The sequence below is a fragment of the Gopherus flavomarginatus genome, chromosome 18 (assembly GCF_025201925.1).
Source record: "Gopherus flavomarginatus isolate rGopFla2 chromosome 18, rGopFla2.mat.asm, whole genome shotgun sequence".
In the NCBI taxonomy this organism is placed as follows: Eukaryota; Metazoa; Chordata; order Testudines; family Testudinidae; genus Gopherus; species Gopherus flavomarginatus.
The window spans coordinates 1006827-1024977 of record NC_066634.1 but is presented as its reverse complement, the minus strand read 5'-3'; the positions used below and the strand labels follow the sequence as shown (position 1 = coordinate 1024977).

Sequence of the window (18151 nt, the reverse complement as noted above, 5' to 3'; positions counted from 1 at the left end):
GACCCGGATATGATGTCTCTTACGCATGCGCAGAATGCTCTCCCTTTCGCCCTATACTCAAATACACATGCGCATAGTGTTCGTTCTGCCCAGCTTTCCCGTTACGCAGCCGTATCCTGGGCCCAAAAACAGGCGCGTGCGCGCCACAATCCCACCCTTTTCCTGTGCGCATGCGCACTCCCCCCCGTTTCCTCGCTCTCCGACCTAACGGTTGTTTTAGTACCCGGATGTTGGCAAACTTTACCCCCCCCGATTGGTCAGTTGGACACGAAATTAAACTCACGTTACCCCGTAACTCGCCTCAGAACGCAGCCCCGGCTGCAGGCCCAGCCCGGCTCTTCCTGCCTGGCTTCGGCTGGCTTCGAGGCATGGCCGCCAAGATGGCCGCTGGTCACGCCTCAGCGCCAAGATGGCCACCAGTCCAAAGTGACTGCTGGGCTCCTGCCAGCCTTGCCCGGGCACCGCACGAGTGGGTGGGCTTCCCCTGGGCCCACCTCAGCGCCGAGCTGGCCTCCCTTGTCACCTCAGCGCTCAGCTGCCTGCCAGGCTTGTCTCAGCGCCAAGATGGCCGCCTGACTCACGCCAAGCCCACCTCAGCGCCGAGCTGGCCTCCCTTGTCACCCCAGCACGCAGCTGCCTGCCAGGCTTGTCTCAGCGCCAAGATGGCCGCCTGACTCACGCCAAGCCCACCTCAGCGCCAAGCTGGCCTCCCTTGTCACCCCAGCACTCAGCTGCCTGCCAGGCTTGTCTCAGCGCCAAGATGGCCGCCTGACTCACGCCAAGCCCACCTCAGCGCCGAGCTGGCCTCCCTTGTCACCTCAGCGCTCAGCTGCCTGCCAGGCTTGTCTCAGCGCCAAGATGGCCGCCTGACTCACGCCAAGCCCACCTCAGCGCCGAGCTGGCCTCCCTTGTCACCCCAGCACGCAGCTGCCTGCCAGGCTTGTCTCAGCGCCAAGATGGCCGCCTGACTCACGCCAAGCCCACCTCAGCACCGAGCTGGCCTCCCTTGTCACCTCAGCGCTCAGCTGCCTGCCAGGCTTGTCTCAGCGCCAAGATGGCCGCCTGACTCACGCCAAGCCCACCTCAGCGCCGAGCTGGCCTCCCTTGTCACCCCAGCACGCAGCTGCCTGCCAGGCTTGTCTCAGCGCCAAGATGGCCGCCTGACTCACGCCAAGCCCACCTCAGCACCGAGCTGGCCTCCCTTGTCACCCCAGCGCTCAGCTGCCTGCCAGGCTTGTCTCAGCGCCAAGATGGCCGCCTGACTCACGCCAAGCCCACCTCAGCACCGAGCTGGCCTCCCTTGTCACCCCAGCGCTCAGCTGCCTGCCAGGCTTGTCTCAGCGCCAAGATGGCCGCCTGACTCACGCCAAGCCCACCTCAGCACTGAGCTGGCCTCACTTGCTGGGCTAATCTCAGTGACAAGATGGCCGCCCTCATTGACTCAGCTCCAGGACGGCTGCCAGGGGCATGCCAGGCTTGTCTCAGCACCAAGATGGCCGCCTGACTCACGCCAAGCCCACTCCAGCACCAAGATGGCGGTGTGGGCTGGGTGAGGAAGTACAGCTGGCTGGACATCTCAGCCAAGCAGCCCTAGCAGGTTCCCTCAGCCACATTCCAGGCCCCACAGCGGGTGGGGGGTCTCTGAGCTGGGACGCCCTGGCACCAGTCAGAAACCAGCCCCCCACTAGAGACGTGGACCCTGCAAGCTCAAGGACAAGGGGAGGGACTGTGGGGTAGGAGGCAAATAATGGGAGGTGAAGCATGGTAGGAGGGGATACAGATGCCCCCCACCCTGGCCATCACCGTAAGTGTGGGGGGCTCAGGCTCAGGGAGGGATTGAGGGGCCCCAGGTCTGACCATGGGTCAGGGTTGGGGAGTTGTCTATGCGGGAGGGGGGCTGGGGGACACATCCCCACCAGTAGACCCTCTGCCTCCCTGACCCCAAAGCCTGTGTCCCACAACCCCTGTGTACACCCGCCCCATGCCAGAAGGATGGTGAAGGGTCAGGGATGGCTCATCACCACCTGCGTGAGACGTGGGGGGCTCAACTAGGACCCCATAGTAACAAGTCAGCAGTTCCTTGCCAGGAGAGCCTCCCCACCCTACATCCCCGTACGGGGGGAGGCGGCTGTCTGGTAACCATGGCAAGCAGCCCAACCACCACATCTCTGGGGGCAGGGGCTGCGGGTTGGGAGTGAGGGGCACCGGCAGGGCTGGGGGGTTGGGCTGGGGAGCAGGGGGTGCAGGTTGGGAGTGAGGGGGGCACCGGCAGGGCCAGGCTGACAGGGGCTGCAGGTCAGGAGTGTGGGGCACCGGCAGGGCCGGGCTGGCAGGGGCTGCAGGTCGGGAGTGTGGGGCACCGGCAGGGCCGGGCTGGCAGGGGCTGCGGGTCGGGAGTGAGGGGCGCTGGCAGGGCTGGGCTGGCAGGGGCTGCGGGTCGGGAGTGAGGGGCACCGGCAGGGCTGGGGGGTTGGGCTGGGGAGCAGGGGGTGCAGGTTGGGAGTGAGGGGGGCACCGGCAGGGCCAGGCTGACAGGGGCTGCGGGTCGGGAGTGAGGGGCGCTGGCAGGGCTGGGCTGGCAGGGGCTGCGGGTCGGGAGTGAGGGGCGCTGGCAGGGCTGGGGAGCAGGGGCTGCAGGTCGGGAGTGAGGGGGGCACCGGCAGGGCCGGGCTGACAGGGGCTGCGGGTCGGGAGTGAGGGGCGCTGGCAGGGCTGGGCTGGCAGGGGCTGCGGGTCGGGAGTGAGGGGCACCGGCAGGGCTGGGGGGTTGGGCTGGGGAGCAGGGGGTGCAGGTTGGGAGTGAGGGGGGCACCGGCAGGGCCAGGCTGACAGGGGCTGCAGGTCGGGAGTGTGGGGCACCGGCAGGGCCGGGCTGGCAGGGGCTGCGGGTCGGGAGTGAGGGGCACCGGCGTGGCTGCGGGTCGGGAGTGAGGGGCACTGCAGGGCTGGGGGGAGGGGCACTGGCAGGCCGGCACAGATGTTTGGCACTGTAGCGGTTTAAAGCAGTGGGGGGTGGGGACAGGACTCAGCCAATGGCTGCGCTGCCTTGGCCCGGAGTCTGTGGGGCGGTGCCGTGGGGTGTGGAGGCGGCTGGGGGTGCCAGGCCCGGCCATGGGGCCCGAGGACTGTGCCGCGCTGCTGCACGTGTCTGGGGCCGGCGCTCTGTGTCTGGCCGTGGTGGCCGCAGGCGCCCTGGACCGGGTGGCCGTGGAGGTGGGGTACGGGCACTACGCGGAGCCCCTCGTCCCCTGGCTGCCCCCCGCCCTGGCCATGCCCTGCAACTCGCTGGTGAACCTGGGCTATGTGGCGCTGGGCTGGTGCTGGTTTCCCCGGGCTGGGCGCGGGCCCAGCCGCTACCTGCAGGCCGTCTTCGCCCTCCTGGCCCTGGCCTACGGGCCCGTGCAGTGGGCCCGGCTCTGGACCCAGCACCCCCGGGCAGCGGTGCTGGACCAGTGGGTCACTCTGCCCATCTTCGCCTGGGCCGGGCTCTGGTGCCACTGCCTGGTGCAGGGCTGGCAGCCTGGGCACGTGGTGCTGGGCACAGGGGCCTCACTGCTGAGCTACGGGCTGGCACTGGCCCACACCCGCGGCTTCGAGGGGGCCCTGGCCGCCCATGTGGCAGGCGTGGCGGGCGCAGCGTGGCGGGCGCAGCGGCGCTGGGGGGACGCGGGCTCAGCCTGGACCGCGGCAGCCGGTTTCGCCGCCTGCCTGGGCTTCGTGCTGCTTAAGCTGGGAGACGCCTGGCTGGCCCGGTGGGACCCGTTCCGGAGACTCAGCGGCCACTTCTGGTCCAAGGTCTGCGACGTGCTGCAGTTCCACTGCGCCTTCCTCTTTGCCACGCGCCTGGGGGGGCGCGCCCTGAGCCCCTGTCCAGCCCCCCCACGCCTGGAGCCCCCCCCGCGGCCGGGGCACAGCCTCCAAGCAGAATAAAGCGATTGGCTGGAAGATTTCTGCCCGCACGTTACTGAAGGGACGCTGTGCTGGGGGGGCGGGGGTGACTAGACAGGCTGCAGCCCAGGAGCAGATCGGGGTCCCCCTATAAATGGCCCCCACCCCTCCAGAGGAAGCCAGATTACAAATATATAAAATGTTTTATTTTCCCTTGCGGGTTGCGGGCCCCCACCCCCGGGAACCAGCCACGAACCCTCACGGCTGGGAGCAGGGGGGTCCGTGTGCAGGGGGACTGGCACAAGCCACGAAGTACCAAGGTGCCACCTCCCTCTTCAGTTCCAAGGCCCCTTCCCGGATGCCTGGGTCCCATGTCCACTGCAGGGGGTGGGGGTGGAGAGCAGGTACCATGTCTCCCCCCCGACTCCAAGTCGCTGCCCCGGACACTTGGATGCCAGGCCCGAGGGTGGGTTCTAGCAGCCAGGAGGTGCATTTTGGGGTGGGCCTCGCCCCCCCATCAATGAGAACTTCATCCTTCCATGTCTGTCCATCTCAGGGCTCAAAATCGTCGCTCTCCTCGGGCAGGCGGGGGGCTGAGCCTGCAGGGGAGGGGAGAGGGGTCAGAGCTGGGGGAGCAGAGACCCCACCCTCACCCTGGGCTCCCCTGGGGGAAAGGAGCTCGAGGGGGGAGTTTTACCCTGCCCCCCCCAGCCCAGCACCACATGGGGGGGCCCGCGATTGGGCTGCTGGGGGGTTACCTGCCGGGAGCTCGGAGGCCAGCACCCCCAGGCTGTCCAGCGCCCCCTGCTGGTACAGCGCCAGCCGCTCCATGATGCGCTGCCGGGCCGGGTTGATCTGAATCTGGGGGTGCAGGGATGGGGCGACGCCTGCAGAGAGAGCCCAGGTCAGAGGTCACAGCAGGCAATGGGCCATGTCAGCTGGGGTTGAAGGTCACCCAGGCCAGACCCCAGCAGGAACAAATATCGGGGGCGGGGGAGCTCTCCGCATGTTCCATGAACCGTGCCTCTGCCTCAGTTTCCCCATGTGTCACTGCGTGTGCAATGAGGGGGTGGGAGCATCGTTCGTTGCTCCAGGGGACCAGGTGTGACCTTGCCTCGCAGCCGGGACCCCAGATACCAGCCTGGAGACGGGGGACCCAGCGAGGTGGCCAGGAGGCCCCCCCAGCCCGGATGCAGCTGGTTCTGGCCAGTGGGGGAGAGGGGCTGAGGGGAGGCAGGTGGCCTGTTTACCTGGGTCTGGGGACAGAGGACGGTCAGGGGAGGGGATGTGGGGGCTCGGCTGGAAGGGGGGGCTGGCTGGAGCCTCTGGGGACCAGGACAGGGCCTGCTGGCTGGGGCTGAGATGGGCCAGGCCTGGGCTGCCGAAAGCTGCCTGGGTGAGGGTCAGACGCCCCCCTCGCTCCCTTACCCCCCCCCCACGCACTCACTGAGCTGGGGCTGAGGGGTTCAGGGTGTGGGGAGAGGGGGCTCTGGGCAGGAGTTTGGGGGGGGGTGTGTGGGAGTGAGGTCTCCAGGAGGGGGCTCCAGGCTGGGGCAGGTGTTTGGGGTACGGGGTGTGTGAGGGGGCTCTGGCTGGGGCCCAGAGGCGCTTGGCAGCCAGGCAGCTCTGTGCTGCCCTGGTGCCTGCAGGCACCGCCCCCACAGCTCTCATTGGTCGCGGTTCTTGGCCAATGGGAGCTGTGGAGCCGGTGCTGTGGGTGGGGGCTGCACACAGCCAGGATGCCCGACCGGACTTTTAACGGCCCCATTGGCAGCTGACCAGAGCCGCCACAGCCCCCTTCCACTGGGCTGTGGTCCCGGGAGGTGGGGGGGCCAGAGAGACCAGACCCTCATGCAACCGAGAGCCATGGCGGGGAGCAAAGGTCAGGGCGAGCGGGGGTCAAAGGGCACTTGGGGCTGGCCAGTGGGTTCAGGACTCACCCAGCCAGCTGCCCCCTTCCTCCGACAGGCTCTCGTCGCTCTCCACGGGCTGGTTGGGGGGCAGCCCTGGGGCCCTGGGGAGCGAGTCCCCCCAGGGGGTTGAGGGGGGATCCCAGGGCAGAGACTTCTGCAGCCGCTCCAGGTCCTCGTATACCTGGGGGGTGAGGCAGAGCCAGAGGACCCTCAGAGTCAGGGAGAGTCCTGGCTCCCAGCTCTAACCATGAGACCCGACTTCCCTCCCAGAGCCGGGGAGAGAACCCAGGAGTCCTGGCTCCCAGCCCCCCCGCTCTAACCATGAGACCCCACTTCCCTCCCAGAGCCGGGAGAGAACCCAGGAGTCCTGGATCCCAGCCCCCCTTCTCTGACCCCCCAGCCCCCACTCCCCTCCCAGGGCCGGGAGAGAACCCAGGTGTCCTGGCTCCCAGCCCTCCCGCTCCCCCGCTGCTCTGACCCTCCAGGCACCCGAGCCAGGGAGGGAACCCAGGTGTCCCGTACCTGGGCCATGGGTGGGCGCCGTTTGCTGCGTCTGTGGAGGCAGCGGGTCGCCAGGCAGCCCAGCGCTGTGCCCAGCTCCTCCGGACAGGGCCCGACCCGTGGGTCCATGTGGTTCTGGAAGATCCTGGTGCCGACCCGAGTCGCCCGAGCATCCTGGTCCGGGCCAGGGCCCGTCACCGCCAGCTGTGATTGCCCAGGAACCTCGGTGACCTCAGCCTCCTCTTCCTCTGCGACCAGATCCTTCTGCGGGGACGGGGGCAAGTGAGGGAACCGGCGGGGCTGTGGGGCCGGGGCTGTGGGTCGGGAGTGAGGGGCACCAGCCAGGCTGTGGGGGGGCCTGGGCTGGAGGGCAGGGGCTGCGGGTCAGGAGTGAGGGGCACCGGCAGCACTTGGGGGGGGTGGGCTGGGAGGCAGGGGCTGCGAGTTGGGAGTGAGGGGCACCGGCAGAGCTGTGGTGCCAGGGCTGCGGGTCGGGAGTGAGGGGCACTGGCCGGGCTGGGGCGGGGGTTGGGCTGTGGGGCCAGGGCTGTGGGTCGGGAGTGAGGGGCACTGGCAGGACTGGGGGGGGGGGGGGGCCAGGCTGGGCTAGCAGGGGCTGCGAGTTGGGAGTGAGGGGCACTGGCAGCGCTGGGGGGGGGTGGGCTGGGAGGCAGGGGCTGCAGGTCGGGAGTGAGGGGCACTGGCTGGGCTGGGGGCGGGGCTGGGGGAGTGGTGGGCTGCGGGTCGGGAGTGAGGGGCACCGGCAGGGCTGGGCTGGGGGGCAGGGGCTGCGGGTCGGGAGTGAGGGGCACCGGCAGGGCTGGGCTGGGGGGCAGGGGCTGCGGGTCGGGAGTGAGGGGCACCGGCAGGGCTGGGGGGCAGGGGCTGCGGGTCGGGAGTGAGGGGCACCGGCAGGGCTGGGCTGGGGGGCAGGGGCTGCGGGTCGGGAGTGAGGGGCACCGGCAGGGCTGGGCTGGGGGGCAGGGGCTGCGGGTCGGGAGTGAGGGGCACCGGCAGGGCTGGGCTGGGGGGCGGGGGCTGCGGGTGGGGAGTGAGGGGCACCGGCAGGGCTGGGCTGGGGGGCGGGGGCTGCGGGTCGGGAGTGAGGGGCACCGGCAGGGCTGGGCTGGGGGGCGGGGGCTGCGGGTCGGGAGTGAGGGGCACCGGCAGGGCTGGGCGGGGGGGCGGGGGCTGCGGGTCGGGAGTGAGGGGCACCGGCAGGGCTGGGCTGGGGGGCGGGGGCTGCGGGTGGGGAGTGAGGGGCACCGGCAGGGCTGGGCTGGGGGGCGGGGGCTGCGGGTGGGGAGTGAGGGGCACCGGCAGGGCTGGGCTGGGGGGCGGGGGCTGCGGGTGGGGAGTGAGGGGCACCGGCAGGGCTGGGCTGGGGGGCGGGGGCTGCGGGTGGGGAGTGAGGGGCACCGGCAGGGCTGGGCTGGGGGGCGGGGGCTGCGGGTGGGGAGTGAGGGGCACCGGCAGGGCTGGGCTGGGGGGCGGGGGCTGCGGGTGGGGAGTGAGGGGCACCGGCAGGGCTGGGCTGGGGGGCGGGGGCTGCGGGTGGGGAGTGAGGGGCACCGGCAGGGCTGGGCTGGGGGGCGGGGGCTGCGGGTGGGGAGTGAGGGGCACCGGCAGGGCTGGGCTGGGGGGCGGGGGCTGCGGGTGGGGAGTGAGGGGCACCGGCAGGGCTGGGCTGGGGGGCGGGGGCTGCGGGTCGGGAGTGAGGGGCACCGGCAGGGCTGGGCTGGGGGGCGGGGGCTGCGGGTCGGGAGTGAGGGGCACCGGCAGGGCTGGGCTGGGGGGCGGGGGCTGCGGGTCGGGAGTGAGGGGCACCGGCAGGGCTGGGCTGGGGGGCGGGGGCTGCGGGTCGGGAGTGAGGGGCACCGGCAGGGCTGGGCTGGGGGGCGGGGGCTGCGGGTGGGGAGTGAGGGGCACCGGCAGGGCTGGGCTGGGGGGCGGGGGCTGCGGGTCGGGAGTGAGGGGCACCGGCAGGGCTGGGCTGGGGGGCGGGGGCTGCGGGTCGGGAGTGAGGGGCACCGGCAGGGCTGGGCTGGGGGGCGGGGGCTGCGGGTCGGGAGTGAGGGGCACCGGCAGGGCTGGGCTGGGGGGCGGGGGCTGCGGGTCGGGAGTGAGGGGCACCGGCAGGGCTGGGCTGGGGGGCGGGGGCTGCGGGTCGGGAGTGAGGGGCACCGGCAGGGCTGGGCTGGGGGGCGGGGGCTGCGGGTGGGGAGTGAGGGGCACCGGCAGGGCTGGGCTGGGGGGCGGGGGCTGCGGGTGGGGAGTGAGGGGCACCGGCAGGGCTGGGCTGGGGGGCGGGGGCTGCGGGTCGGGAGTGAGGGGCACCGGCAGGGCTGGTCTGGGGGGCGGGGGCTGCGGGTGGGGAGTGAGGGGCACCGGCAGGGCTGGGCTGGGGGGCGGGGGCTGCGGGTGGGGAGTGAGGGGCACTGGCTGGGCTGGGGGGCGGGGGCTGCGGGTGGGGAGTGAGGGGCACCGGCAGGGCTGGGCTGGGGGGCGGGGGCTGCGGGTGGGGAGTGAGGGGCACCGGCAGGGCTGGGCTGGGGGGCGGGGGCTGCGGGTGGGGAGTGAGGGGCACCGGCAGGGCTGGGCTGGGGGGCGGGGGCTGCGGGTGGGGAGTGAGGGGCACCGGCAGGGCTGGGCTGGGGGGCGGGGGCTGCGGGTGGGGAGTGAGGGGCACCGGCAGGGCTGGGCTGGGGGGCGGGGGCTGCGGGTCGGGAGTGAGGGGCACCGGCAGGGCTGGGCTGGGGGGCGGGGGCTGCGGGTCGGGAGTGAGGGGCACCGGCAGGGCTGGGCTGGGGGGCAGGGGCTGCGGGTTGGGAGGAAAGGGGGGGGGCAGCGTCTCACCAGGAACTTTGTCCGTCCACGTCCATCTGTCTCCAGGGCCCGCCTCCCTGTCAGCGTTTCCAGCAGCACCTGGGGGGCCGAGGGGGTCGCTGAAGGCTCTGGCGTGGGAGGTTTGGGGGGGGGGTGGGAAATCTGCCCCCTGACCCCTCCCCCATCCCTTATTTGTGCCCCAGGCTGGGTTAGTCTGAGCTCTTAGGGGGAGGGGTCCAGGAGCTCCCGTCATGGATATGTGACCTCCCCCCACTGAGAAAAATAGAGGGTCTGATCCCCTGCGGTTTTGGGGGGTGTCTGAGGGCGGGGGGGCTGTGGAGGGACAAGGAACACACGGGGGGCAGCAGACTGGGGGGCCCAGGGTGGCAGCAAAGGGGCTGGGGAGCACCTGGGGGGCAGGGAGCATGCGGGGGGCAGCGGAGCGGCAGGGGGGGCAGCAGAGGGGCACGCGGGGTCTGGTACTCACCACCCCGTAGCTGTAAGTGTCGATGGAGGGGGACAGGGTCCCGCTCCGCACGTACTCGGGGGGCAGGTAGGCCAGGGTGCCCCGCACCGTGTGGGTCCGGCCCAGGCTGGCACTGAGCCCCCCACTCCCAGCCTGGCCCCGCCCAGCGCGCGCCAGCCCAAAGTCGCCCAGCCGGGGATGCAGCGCCCCGTCCAGCAGGATGTTAGAGCTGGGGGGGGACACGAGGTGAGATGTGGCCCCCGAAACAGCCCCCTTAGCCCAGCCCCCGCCTCCCCACTGCCCCAGAGCCACCAGCCTCCCTTACCCCCTCTCCCCACATCCCAGCCCCCCAGCTCCGCCTCCCACCCCCCTGCTGCCCCAGAGCCCCCAGAGCCAACCCCTGTGTGATGAAGTGGGAATGTTCTTAATGGTTTCTCTGAATACTGTGGGAGTGCCTCAGTTTCCCCTATGCCTTTCTTAGGGATCTAGCTGGGGGGCTAAGGGGGTGCAATTGGGGCAGAGCCTGAGGGGGCCAGTGTGACGCTGTCGGCACAGAGGATGGCCAACGCCCTGGCTCTGGGCCCCCCCTGCAAGGTGCCAGCTGAAGGTGTTGGAGACAAAGGGGTCAGGAGACCCCCTGGGCCGGGACAGGAGCTGAGCAGAGAGGAGGGGCTGGGGGGGTCAGTCTGGAGCTGGCTGGGGACGAGGAGTGAGGGCAGAGGGGGGGTCTGGCTCACTGCCCCCCAGAATGGACCCGGCCGAGGGGTCCGGTTCTCTGTACCTACAAGCTCTGTGTCACTGGCTGGCTGAGAGCCACGTCTGACTGCGAAGTGGGGGGGCAGGGCCCCGTGGCCCCCCCAGGACCCCGCCTGGGGGAAGCGCACAGAGGGGCAGGGGAGGCTGAATGCTCGGGGGTCAGAGCCAGGGAGGCGAAGCCGTGGGACCTGCTGGCCCTGGGGACAGTCTGATCGGAGAGAGGAGACATCCCCTCACCCCACATCCCCAGCCCCCCCAGCTCCGCCCCCTACCCCCCGCTGCCCTAGAGCCCCCAGCCCCCCATCACCCCAGAGCCATCCCCTCACTCCACATCCCCAGCCCCCCCAGCTCCGCCCCCTACCCCCCACTGCCCTAGAGCCCCCAGCCCCCCATCACCGCAGAGCCATCCCCTCACCCCACAACCCCTCCCATTGCCCCCGAGCCCCCCACCCCGCTCACCTCTTGACATCCCCGTGGATCAGGCTGGGCGTGTCCCGATGCAGGAACTGGACAGCTCGCGCCGTCCCCACCAGCACCTCCAGCCGCTGGGCCCATGACAGGAGGGGGCGCCCGCCCTGGGGGAGCAGAGGGGGTGAATGGGGCGGGAGGGGCCTATGTCCTGCTCCCCGTATGGCGAGGGAGCAGGGGGTGCAAGGCTGCGAGCTCAGGGAGGGGGCCGGGGCTGGAGAACCCTGCCAGGGGGTCCTAGCTGCTGAGCCCCCACTGTGGCCCCCTCCTCTCTGGCCCCCCTGCTGCCCCCTCCTCCCCGCTCCAGCCCCGGCACCCTCCTCCTCCCTGGCCCCCCCTGCAGCCCCCTCTTCCCCACCCCCCCTTCCCCAGCCCTGGCCTCCTCCCTGCTCCAGCCCGGCCCCCTCCTCCTCCCTGGCCCCCCCTGCAGCCCCCTCTTCCCCACCCCCCCTTCCCCACCCCTGGCCTCCTCCCTGCTCCAGCCCGGCGCCCTCCTCCCTGCCTCCTGTGCTCCAGCCCCGCTCGAGATGGAGAGAAACTCACTACTCTGCAGTCCTGACCCCCCCTTTACACACCCAGGGTCGCAGGAGCACTCAGCCCCACTGAGTGCCCCCCCCTTCACCAGCCACGGAGGATATGGGGGGGAGGGGATGGGGCTGGCTTGTGGGGGGCAGACACCGGAGGGAGGGGTACCTGGCCGCTCAGCCGATCCTCCAGGGATCCATTGGGCATGAAAACGTAGATGAGGCAGAAATGGTCCCGCTCGGCGCAGAACCCCCCAAACTCCACAATATTGGGGTGGCGGAACCTGGGGGGGGCAGAAGTTAGTGGGGGAGGGTCACCCCAAATTCCTGGGGCCAGGGTGAGCACAAAGCATTCTGGGTAGGTCCGAGGACACTGGCACTCGCAGGTCCTGCCAGCCCTGCTGGTGCCCCTCACTCCCGACCCGCAGCCCCTGCTAGCCCAGCCCTGCCCCCCGGTGCCCCCCACTCCCGACCCGCAGCCCCTGCTAGCCCAGCCCTGCCTGCCCCCGCAGCCCTGCCGGTGCCCCTCACTCCCGACCCGCAGCCCCTGCTAGCCCGGCCCTGCCCCCCGGTGCCCCCCACTCCCGACCCGCAGCCCCTGCTAGCCCAGCCCTGCCTGCCCCCGCAGCCCTGCCGGTGCCCCTCACTCCCGACCCACAGCCCCTGCTAGCCCATCCCTGCCTGCCCCCGCAGCCCTGCCGGTGCCCCTCACTCCCGACCCACAGCCCCTGCTAGCCCGGCCCTGGGCCCCCCAGCTCAGCTGGTGCCCCTCACTCCCAACCCACAGCTCCTGCCAACCTGGCCCTGGGCCCCCCAGCTCAGCCGGTGCCCCTCACTCCTGACCTGCAGCCCCTGCCAGCCCGGCCCTGAGCCCCCCAGCTCAGCCGGTGCCCCTCACTCCCGACCCACAGCCTCTGCTAGCCTGGCCCTGGGCCCCCCAGCTCAGCCGGTGCCCCTCACTCCCGACCTGCAGCCCCTGCTAGCCCAGCCCTGGGCCCCCCAGCTCAGCCGGTGCCCCTCACTCCCGACCTGCAGCCCCCCTCACCGTGACAGTTTTTCCACCTCGGTGAGGAAGCTGCTCCGGATGCTGCTCCAATCTAGCTCCGCGTCCTGGGGGGAGCGGGGGGGGGGGGGTGTTAATGAGAGTCAGGTCGCCAGCCCCCAACCCCAGGGGACACAGGGAAGGGGAGGGGGCAGCGCGAGTGGGGGGTCAGAGGACTGTGGGTACCGCCCTGGCAGGCTGGGGCTAGTGACGAGGATTGTGGGCAGATGAGGGTGAGTGCAAAGGATGCTGGGGGATGCTGGGTAGGGCCCCGGCCCCCCCGTACCTCCTTGAGCCGCTTGACAGCGTAGTCTGTGTTGCGCAGCCGGGCCCGGTACACGCAGCCGAACCCGCCTTCCCCGACCTTGTGCCGCTCCGCGAAGCCGCCCGTGGCCTGCACCAGCTCCGCCAGGGGCCAGGCGAAGGGCTGGGGGGCAGGGCCCAGCGCCTTCACCCCCTGCAGGGGGAGAGAGACACACACAGGGGTAGCTCAGACCCCCCCAGAGCAACAGGGACCCCAGCCCCGGGCGCTAAGGATTCTAGGTAGGATCCAATAGGCCCCCTTCCCCCCCTTACCATGGGTAATACACCCCCCCACCCAGTGCTGTCCCCCATTATCCATCCCTGCCCCCCTACTCAGGACTCCACCCTCCCCCCTCTGTCCAAGCACCCCCCACCTTCCTGTGTTGGTACCTCGTCAGCAGGGGGTGCCGCGGGTGGGGGGGCAGGCCCCTGGCGGCTGGTGCTGAGCAGGCTGCTGGGCGGGGGGCCGGGCAGAGGCAGCGAGGGGCAGGAGGGCTCTGCGGGGGAGGGGGGGAGGAGGAGGCAGAAACAGGGAGTCTGTTAGCTCACCCGCCCCACTCAACTCCCCACCCCCAGGGGGATGGGCAGGCAGCTCCCCCACTGGGGGAGGGGGCGGAGTTACCTGGCAGGGGCTGGGGGGGTGGCTTGGGGGGGTCACAGGCAATGGTCGAAGCTCTGCTGTCACCAGTGGGGGGGTGGGGGGCTGGAGGCGCCGAGGGAAGAAACGGGGGTCTCAGGACGGGGGGCTCGGAGGGAGGCTGCCCTGGGAAACAAAACGGGGGGATTAAAGAGGGGAGCGATGCACGAAGGAACCTGCCCCCACTAATCTGCCATCCCTAAGCTTCTCCCCCAAATACTCCCACCCACCATAGGGACCTTGGGATCCCACCACTCCAAGGCCAGGACTGGGCTAGCAGGGGCTGCGGGTCAGGAGTGAGGGGCACCAGCAGGGCTGGGCTAGCAGGGGCTGCAGGTCGGGAGTGAGGGGCACCGGAAGGGCTGGGCTAGCAGGGGCTGCGGGTCGGGAGTGAGGGGCACCGGAAGGGCTGGGCTAGCAGGGGCTGCGGGTTGGGAGTGAGGGCGCCAGCAGGGTGGTGCCAGGCCAGCGGGGGCTGCGGGTCGGGAGTGAGGGGCGCCGGCAGGGTGGTGCCAGGCCGGCAGGGGCTGCGGGTCGGGAGTGAGGGGCGCCAGCAGGGCCGGGCCGGCGGGGGCTGCGGGTCGGAAGTGAGGGGCGCCAGCAGGGCTGTGCCAGGCGGTGGGGGCTGCGGGTCGGGAGTGAGGGGCGCCAGCAGGGCCGGGCCAGGCTGGCGGTGGCTGCGGGTCGGGAGTGAGGGGCGCCGGCAGGGCTGTGCCAGGCGGTGGGGGCTGCGGGTTGGGAGTGAGGGGCGCCAGCAGGGCCGGGCTGGGCCGGCAGGGGCTGCGGGTCGGAAGAGAGGGGCGCCGGCAGGGCCGGGCTGGGCTGGGCTGGGACAGCGGGGGCTGCAGGTCGGAAGTGAGGGGCGCCGGCAGGGCTGGGCCAGGCGGCGGGGGCTGCGGGTCGGGAGTGGGGGGCGCCGGCAGGGCCGGGCCAGGCGGCGGGGGCTGCGGGTCGGGAGTGGGGGGCGCCGGCAGGGCCGGGCCAGGCGGCGGGGGCTGCGGGTCGGGAGTGGGGGGCGCCGGCAGGGCCGGGCCAGGCGGCGGGGGCTGCGGGTCGGGAGTGGGGGGCGCCGGCAGGGCTGTGGGGTGGCTGTGGGGCACTCACAGCTGTCCAGGAGGTCACGGGCCCGGTACAGCTCCAGCTCGTCCAGCAGTGCCAGCAGGTCCCCGACCCGAGCATTTCGGTTCATCCAGGACCAGAGCAGCCGCTGGGTCCGTCCGTCCGTCCGCTCGCAGAGACGCAGCTCGACCTGGTCCCGCGCGATCCGCGAGGCTGGGGGAGGGGGAGATGTCAGCCCTGTGCGGGGGCGCGCCTGTCTGCCCCGCGATGCTGCCTCCCACCCCTACTGAGCCATCCCTTCCCGTCTGGTCCCCCCATCACACCCCACAGCTCCGCCCCCTTCCCCGCTGTCACTCCCACCCCACGATTCTGTCTGTCTCGTCCCCCATCCAACCCCCATAGCGGCCCCCAGTGCCTCTGTCGGTGCCCCTCAGGGTCCCCCATCCACCCTATCCCACCCCCAAGAGAGCCGAACAATCCCTCCCCCCGCACGCACCCGGGTACCTGGCCCCTCCCCCCGCATCCACCCGGGTACCCCGGCCCCTCCCCCCAGGGTACCCGGCCCCTCCCCCCAGCACCTCCCCCCAGCCCCCACCCGGGTACCCCGGCCCCTCCCCCCAGGGTACCCGGCCCCTCCCCCCAGCACCTCCCCCCAGCCCCCACCCGGGTACCCCGGCCCCTCCCCCCAGGGTACCCGGCCCCTCCCCCCAGCACCTCCCCCCAGCCCCCACCCGGGTACCCCGGCCCCTCCCCCCAGCACCTCCCCCCAGCCCCCACCCGGGTACCCCGGCCCCTCCCCCCAGCACCTCCCCCCAGCCCCCACCCGGGTACCCCGGCCCCTCCCCCCAGGGTATCCGGCCCCTCCCCCCAGCACCTCCCCCCAGCCCCCACCCGGGTACCCCGACCCCTCCCCCCAGGGTACCCGGCCCCTCCCCCCAGCACCTCCCCCCAGCCCCCACCCGGGTACCCCTCCCCCTCCCCCCAGGGTACCCGGCCCCTCCCCCCAGCCCCTCCCCCCAGCCCGCACCCGGGTACCCCGGCCCCTCCCCCACGTACCGAAGCGCTCCCAGTCCGCCTGGCCCAGCGCGTCCATTAGGCGGCAGAGGCCACAGACCAGCCAGGCCGGGAGCTCGTAGAGGAACCGCCCCGAGCCGGTACCGGCCATGCCCCACTCGCCGGGTACTTCTCCTTTAAGACCAAACTTCTAAGTTCCGGATGCGCATGCGCGGCACGCAGCGCGGCCGCCTCTCGACGCCATTTTGGGAGGGGTAGATGCTGCCCAGAGAGCGATTTGCCGCCATATTGGGTGTGGCGGAGCCCCCAGCCAGGCCCAAAGCGTTGACGGTAGCGCCGCCATATTGGGTGTGGCTGCTTCCTGGCTCCGCACAACCAGCTGGCGTGTAGCGCCGCCATCTTGAGTGTGGGAGGGAGCCAGTCTGCAGCAAGGCATTATGGGAGAGGGAGGGACTAGGGGAGGGGCTCTGCCAGGGGGAGGGGGGCTGTTGGGGAGCAGATAGCGAGAGGGGAGGGACCACGGCAGTGGGAGGGGCTACAGGAGGGCGGGGCTATGGGCAGATGAAATCAGGGCAGGGGCGGGGGGTGAGGAGGTGTCTGTGGGGAGGGAATTAGGGGAGGGGCAGGGGGAGGGGCGGTGTCTGTGGGGAGGGGATTAGGGCAGGGGCGGGGGTGGGGAGGTGTCTGTGGGGAGGGGTTTGGGGAGGGGTGGGGTGTGGGGAGGTGTCTGTGGGGAGGGAATTAGGGGAGGGGCAGGGGGTGGGGAGGTGTCTGTGGGGAGGGAATTAGGGGAGGGGTGGGGTGTGGGGAGGTGTCTGTGGGGAGGGGATTAGGGCAGGGGCGGGGGTGGGGAGGTGTCTGTGGGGAGGGGTTTGGGGAGGGGTGGGGTGTGGGGAGGTGTCTGTGGGGAGGGAATTAGGGGAGGGATGGGGTGTGGGGAGGTGTCTGTGGGGAGGGGTTTGGGGAGGGGTGAGGTGTGGGGAGGTGTCTGTGGGGAGGGGATTAGGGCAGGGGCGGGGGTGGGGAGGTGTCTGTGGGGAGGGGTTTGGGGAGGGGTGGGGTGTGGGGTGCTGTCTGTGGGGAGGGAATTAGGGCAGGGGTGGGATGTGGGGCGGTGTCTGTGGGGAGGGAATTAGGGGAGGGGTGGGGGGTGGGGCGGTGTCTGTGGGGAGGGGATTAGGGGAGGGGCGGGTTGTGGGGTGCTGTCTGTGGGGAGGGGATTAGGGCAGGGGCGGGGGGTGGGGCGGTGTCTGTGGGGAGGGGTTTGGGGAGGGGTGGGGTGTGGGGAGGTGTCTGTGGGGAGGGGATTAGGGCAGGGGCGGGGGTGGGGAGGTGTCTGTGGGGAGGGGTTTGGGGAGGGGTGGGGTGTGGGGAGGTGTCTGTGGGGAGGGAATTAGGGGAGGGATGGGGTGTGGGGAGGTGTCTGTGGGGAGGGGTTTGGGGAGGGGTGGGGTGTGGGGAGGTGTCTGTGGGGAGGGGATTAGGGGAGGGGTGGGGTGTGGGGAGGTGTCTGTGGGGAGGGAATTAGGGGAGGGGCGTGGTGTGGGGCGGTGTCTGTGGGGAGGGAATTAGGGGAGGGGTGGGGTGTGGGGCGGTGTCTGTGGGGAGGGAATTAGGAGAGGGGTGGGGTGTGGGGCGGTGTCTGTGGGGAGGGGATTAGGGGAGGGGTGGGGTGTGGGGTGGTGTCTGTGGGGAGGGGTTTGGGGAGGGATGGGGTGTGGGGCGGTGTCTGTGGGGAGGGAATTAGGGGAGGGGGCGGGGTGTGGGGAGGTGTCTGTGGGGAGGGAATTAGGGGAGGGGTGGGGTGTGGGGAGGTGTCTGTGGGGAGGGAATTAGGGGAGGGGTGGGGTGTGGGGTGCTGTCTGTGGAGAGGGGATTAGGGCAGGGGTGGGATGTGGGGCGGTGTCTGTGGGGAGGGGTTTGGGGAGGAGCGGGGTGTGGGGCGGTGTCTGTGGGGAGGGGTTTGGGGAGGGGTGGGGTGTGGGGAGGTGTCTGTGGGGAGGGAATTAGGGGAAGGGTGGGGTGTGGGGAGGTGTCTGTGGGGAGGGAATTAGGGCAGGGGTGGGATGTGGGGCGGTGTCTGTGGGGAGGGGATTAGGGGAGGGGCTGGGGGTGGGGAGGTGTCTGTGGGGAGGGAATTAGGGGAGGGGCAGGGGGTGGGGAGGTGTCTGTGGGGAGGGAATTAGGGGAGGGGTGGGGTGTGGGGCGGTGTCTGTGGGGAGGGAATTAGGAGAGGGGTGGGGTGTGGGGCGGTGCAGGGGGACGCTGGTTATGGGGAGCAATGGGGCAGGGCTCCGGGGGGGGATTTGGGGAGGGGCGGGGTGTGGGGCGCTGCAGGAGGACGCTGGTTATGGGGAGCAATGGGGCAGGGCTCCGGGGAGGGGTTTGCAGATGTGCAGGAGGATATATGGGAAGGGGGCGTGGCCCTTTCCCCTGTATTCGTTCGCCCCACAAACTGTGATGTCAGCGGGCCATTATGATGTCATAATGCCACATGGCCTGAAGGATGCTCTGGCTGCATGAACCCCCAGGGATCCCAAATCTTTTGCTGCTGCCCCGGATGCCTGGGCCCCATTCCTGTTCCAATCTCTCTGCAGCTCTGGGAGGGGAGTGGGGGGGAGGGAGCTGCGAGCCAGGACTCCTGGGTTCTCTCCCAGCTCTGGGAGGGGAGTGGCCGCTGGTGGTTAGAGTGGCGGGGAGCTGGGAGCCAGGACTCCTGGATTCTCTCCCGGCTCTGGGAGGGGAGTGGGGGCT

General features: G+C 71.3%; 3 protein-coding genes and 1 long non-coding RNA gene across 11 annotated transcripts; 2 read left to right on the top strand and 2 right to left on the bottom strand.

The window, feature by feature from the left end:
- The first annotated feature begins 89 nt into the window (after positions 1 to 89).
- On the top strand, positions 90 to 1301 carry LOC127036440 (uncharacterized). 2 transcript variants are annotated; one of them, XM_050927375.1, is made up of 5 exons: positions 133 to 601; positions 660 to 797; positions 856 to 990; positions 1147 to 1186; positions 1245 to 1299. In XM_050927375.1, the coding sequence occupies exons 1-5, from the start codon at positions 171 to 173 to the stop codon at positions 1260 to 1262; spliced, it is 762 nt and encodes a 253-aa protein (XP_050783332.1). In that variant the 5' UTR covers positions 133 to 170; the 3' UTR covers positions 1263 to 1299. The 2 variants fall into 2 exon arrangements, with proteins under 2 accessions (XP_050783333.1, XP_050783332.1); XM_050927376.1 differs by lacking the exons at positions 660 to 797; positions 856 to 990 and having other exon boundaries at positions 90 to 601; positions 1052 to 1301.
- LOC127036482 (uncharacterized) lies at positions 435 to 1619 on the bottom strand. 6 transcript variants are annotated; one of them, XR_007770122.1, is made up of 4 exons: positions 1521 to 1619; positions 985 to 1082; positions 720 to 886; positions 435 to 523 (listed from the first exon to the last, which is right to left on the bottom strand). It is a non-coding gene; the product is annotated as an uncharacterized LOC127036482 (long non-coding RNA). The 6 variants fall into 6 exon arrangements; XR_007770121.1 differs by lacking the exon at positions 1521 to 1619 and adding an exon at positions 1279 to 1361; XR_007770120.1 differs by lacking the exon at positions 1521 to 1619 and adding an exon at positions 1181 to 1263.
- A 1341-nt stretch (positions 1620 to 2960) lies between these two features.
- TMEM187 (transmembrane protein 187) lies at positions 2961 to 3949 on the top strand. The gene has a single exon (XM_050927379.1). The coding sequence runs from the start codon at positions 3112 to 3114 to the stop codon at positions 3928 to 3930; it is 819 nt and encodes a 272-aa protein (XP_050783336.1). The 5' UTR covers positions 2961 to 3111; the 3' UTR covers positions 3931 to 3949.
- Positions 3950 to 4076: 127 nt separating this feature from the next.
- On the bottom strand, positions 4077 to 15896 carry IRAK1 (interleukin 1 receptor associated kinase 1). Of its 2 annotated transcripts, XM_050927235.1 has the most exons (14): positions 15440 to 15892; positions 14429 to 14596; positions 13310 to 13450; positions 13078 to 13184; positions 12671 to 12841; positions 12388 to 12452; positions 11512 to 11626; positions 10810 to 10925; positions 9616 to 9823; positions 9159 to 9227; positions 6324 to 6566; positions 5829 to 5982; positions 4647 to 4775; positions 4077 to 4487 (listed from the first exon to the last, which is right to left on the bottom strand). In XM_050927235.1, exons 1-14 carry the CDS (start codon positions 15546 to 15548, stop codon positions 4441 to 4443), a joined length of 1842 nt encoding a protein of 613 aa, XP_050783192.1. In that variant the 5' UTR covers positions 15549 to 15892; the 3' UTR covers positions 4077 to 4440. The 2 variants fall into 2 exon arrangements, with proteins under 2 accessions (XP_050783192.1, XP_050783193.1); XM_050927236.1 differs by lacking the exon at positions 4647 to 4775 and having other exon boundaries at positions 15440 to 15896.
- Between the last annotated feature and the right edge of the window lie 2255 nt (positions 15897 to 18151).

Bases quoted from the DNA above. Each gene is read 5' to 3' on its own strand.
- IRAK1 (XM_050927235.1), bottom strand. From the start codon at position 15,548: ATGGCCGGTACCGGCTCGGGGCGGTTCCTCTACGAGCTCCCGGCCTGG. The intron at 10,926-11,511 runs GTACCCCTCCCT...CTGCTCCCCCAG, and splicing joins AGGATCGGCTGAGCGGCCAG to GGCGGGCGCCCCCTCCTGTC. The intron at 5,983-6,323 runs GTACGGGACACC...CTCACCCCCCAG, and splicing joins GGCGCCCACCCATGGCCCAG to GTATACGAGGACCTGGAGCG.
- TMEM187 (XM_050927379.1), top strand. From the start codon at position 3,112: ATGGGGCCCGAGGACTGTGCCGCGCTGCTGCACGTGTCTGGGGCCGGC.
- LOC127036440 (XM_050927375.1), top strand. From the start codon at position 171: ATGCGCACTCCCCCCCGTTTCCTCGCTCTCCGACCTAACGGTTGTTTT. The intron at 602-659 runs GAGCTGGCCTCC...TGTCTCAGCGCC, and splicing joins GCCAAGCCCACCTCAGCGCC to AAGATGGCCGCCTGACTCAC. The intron at 991-1,146 runs ACCGAGCTGGCC...GCTTGTCTCAGC, and splicing joins CACGCCAAGCCCACCTCAGC to GCCAAGATGGCCGCCTGACT.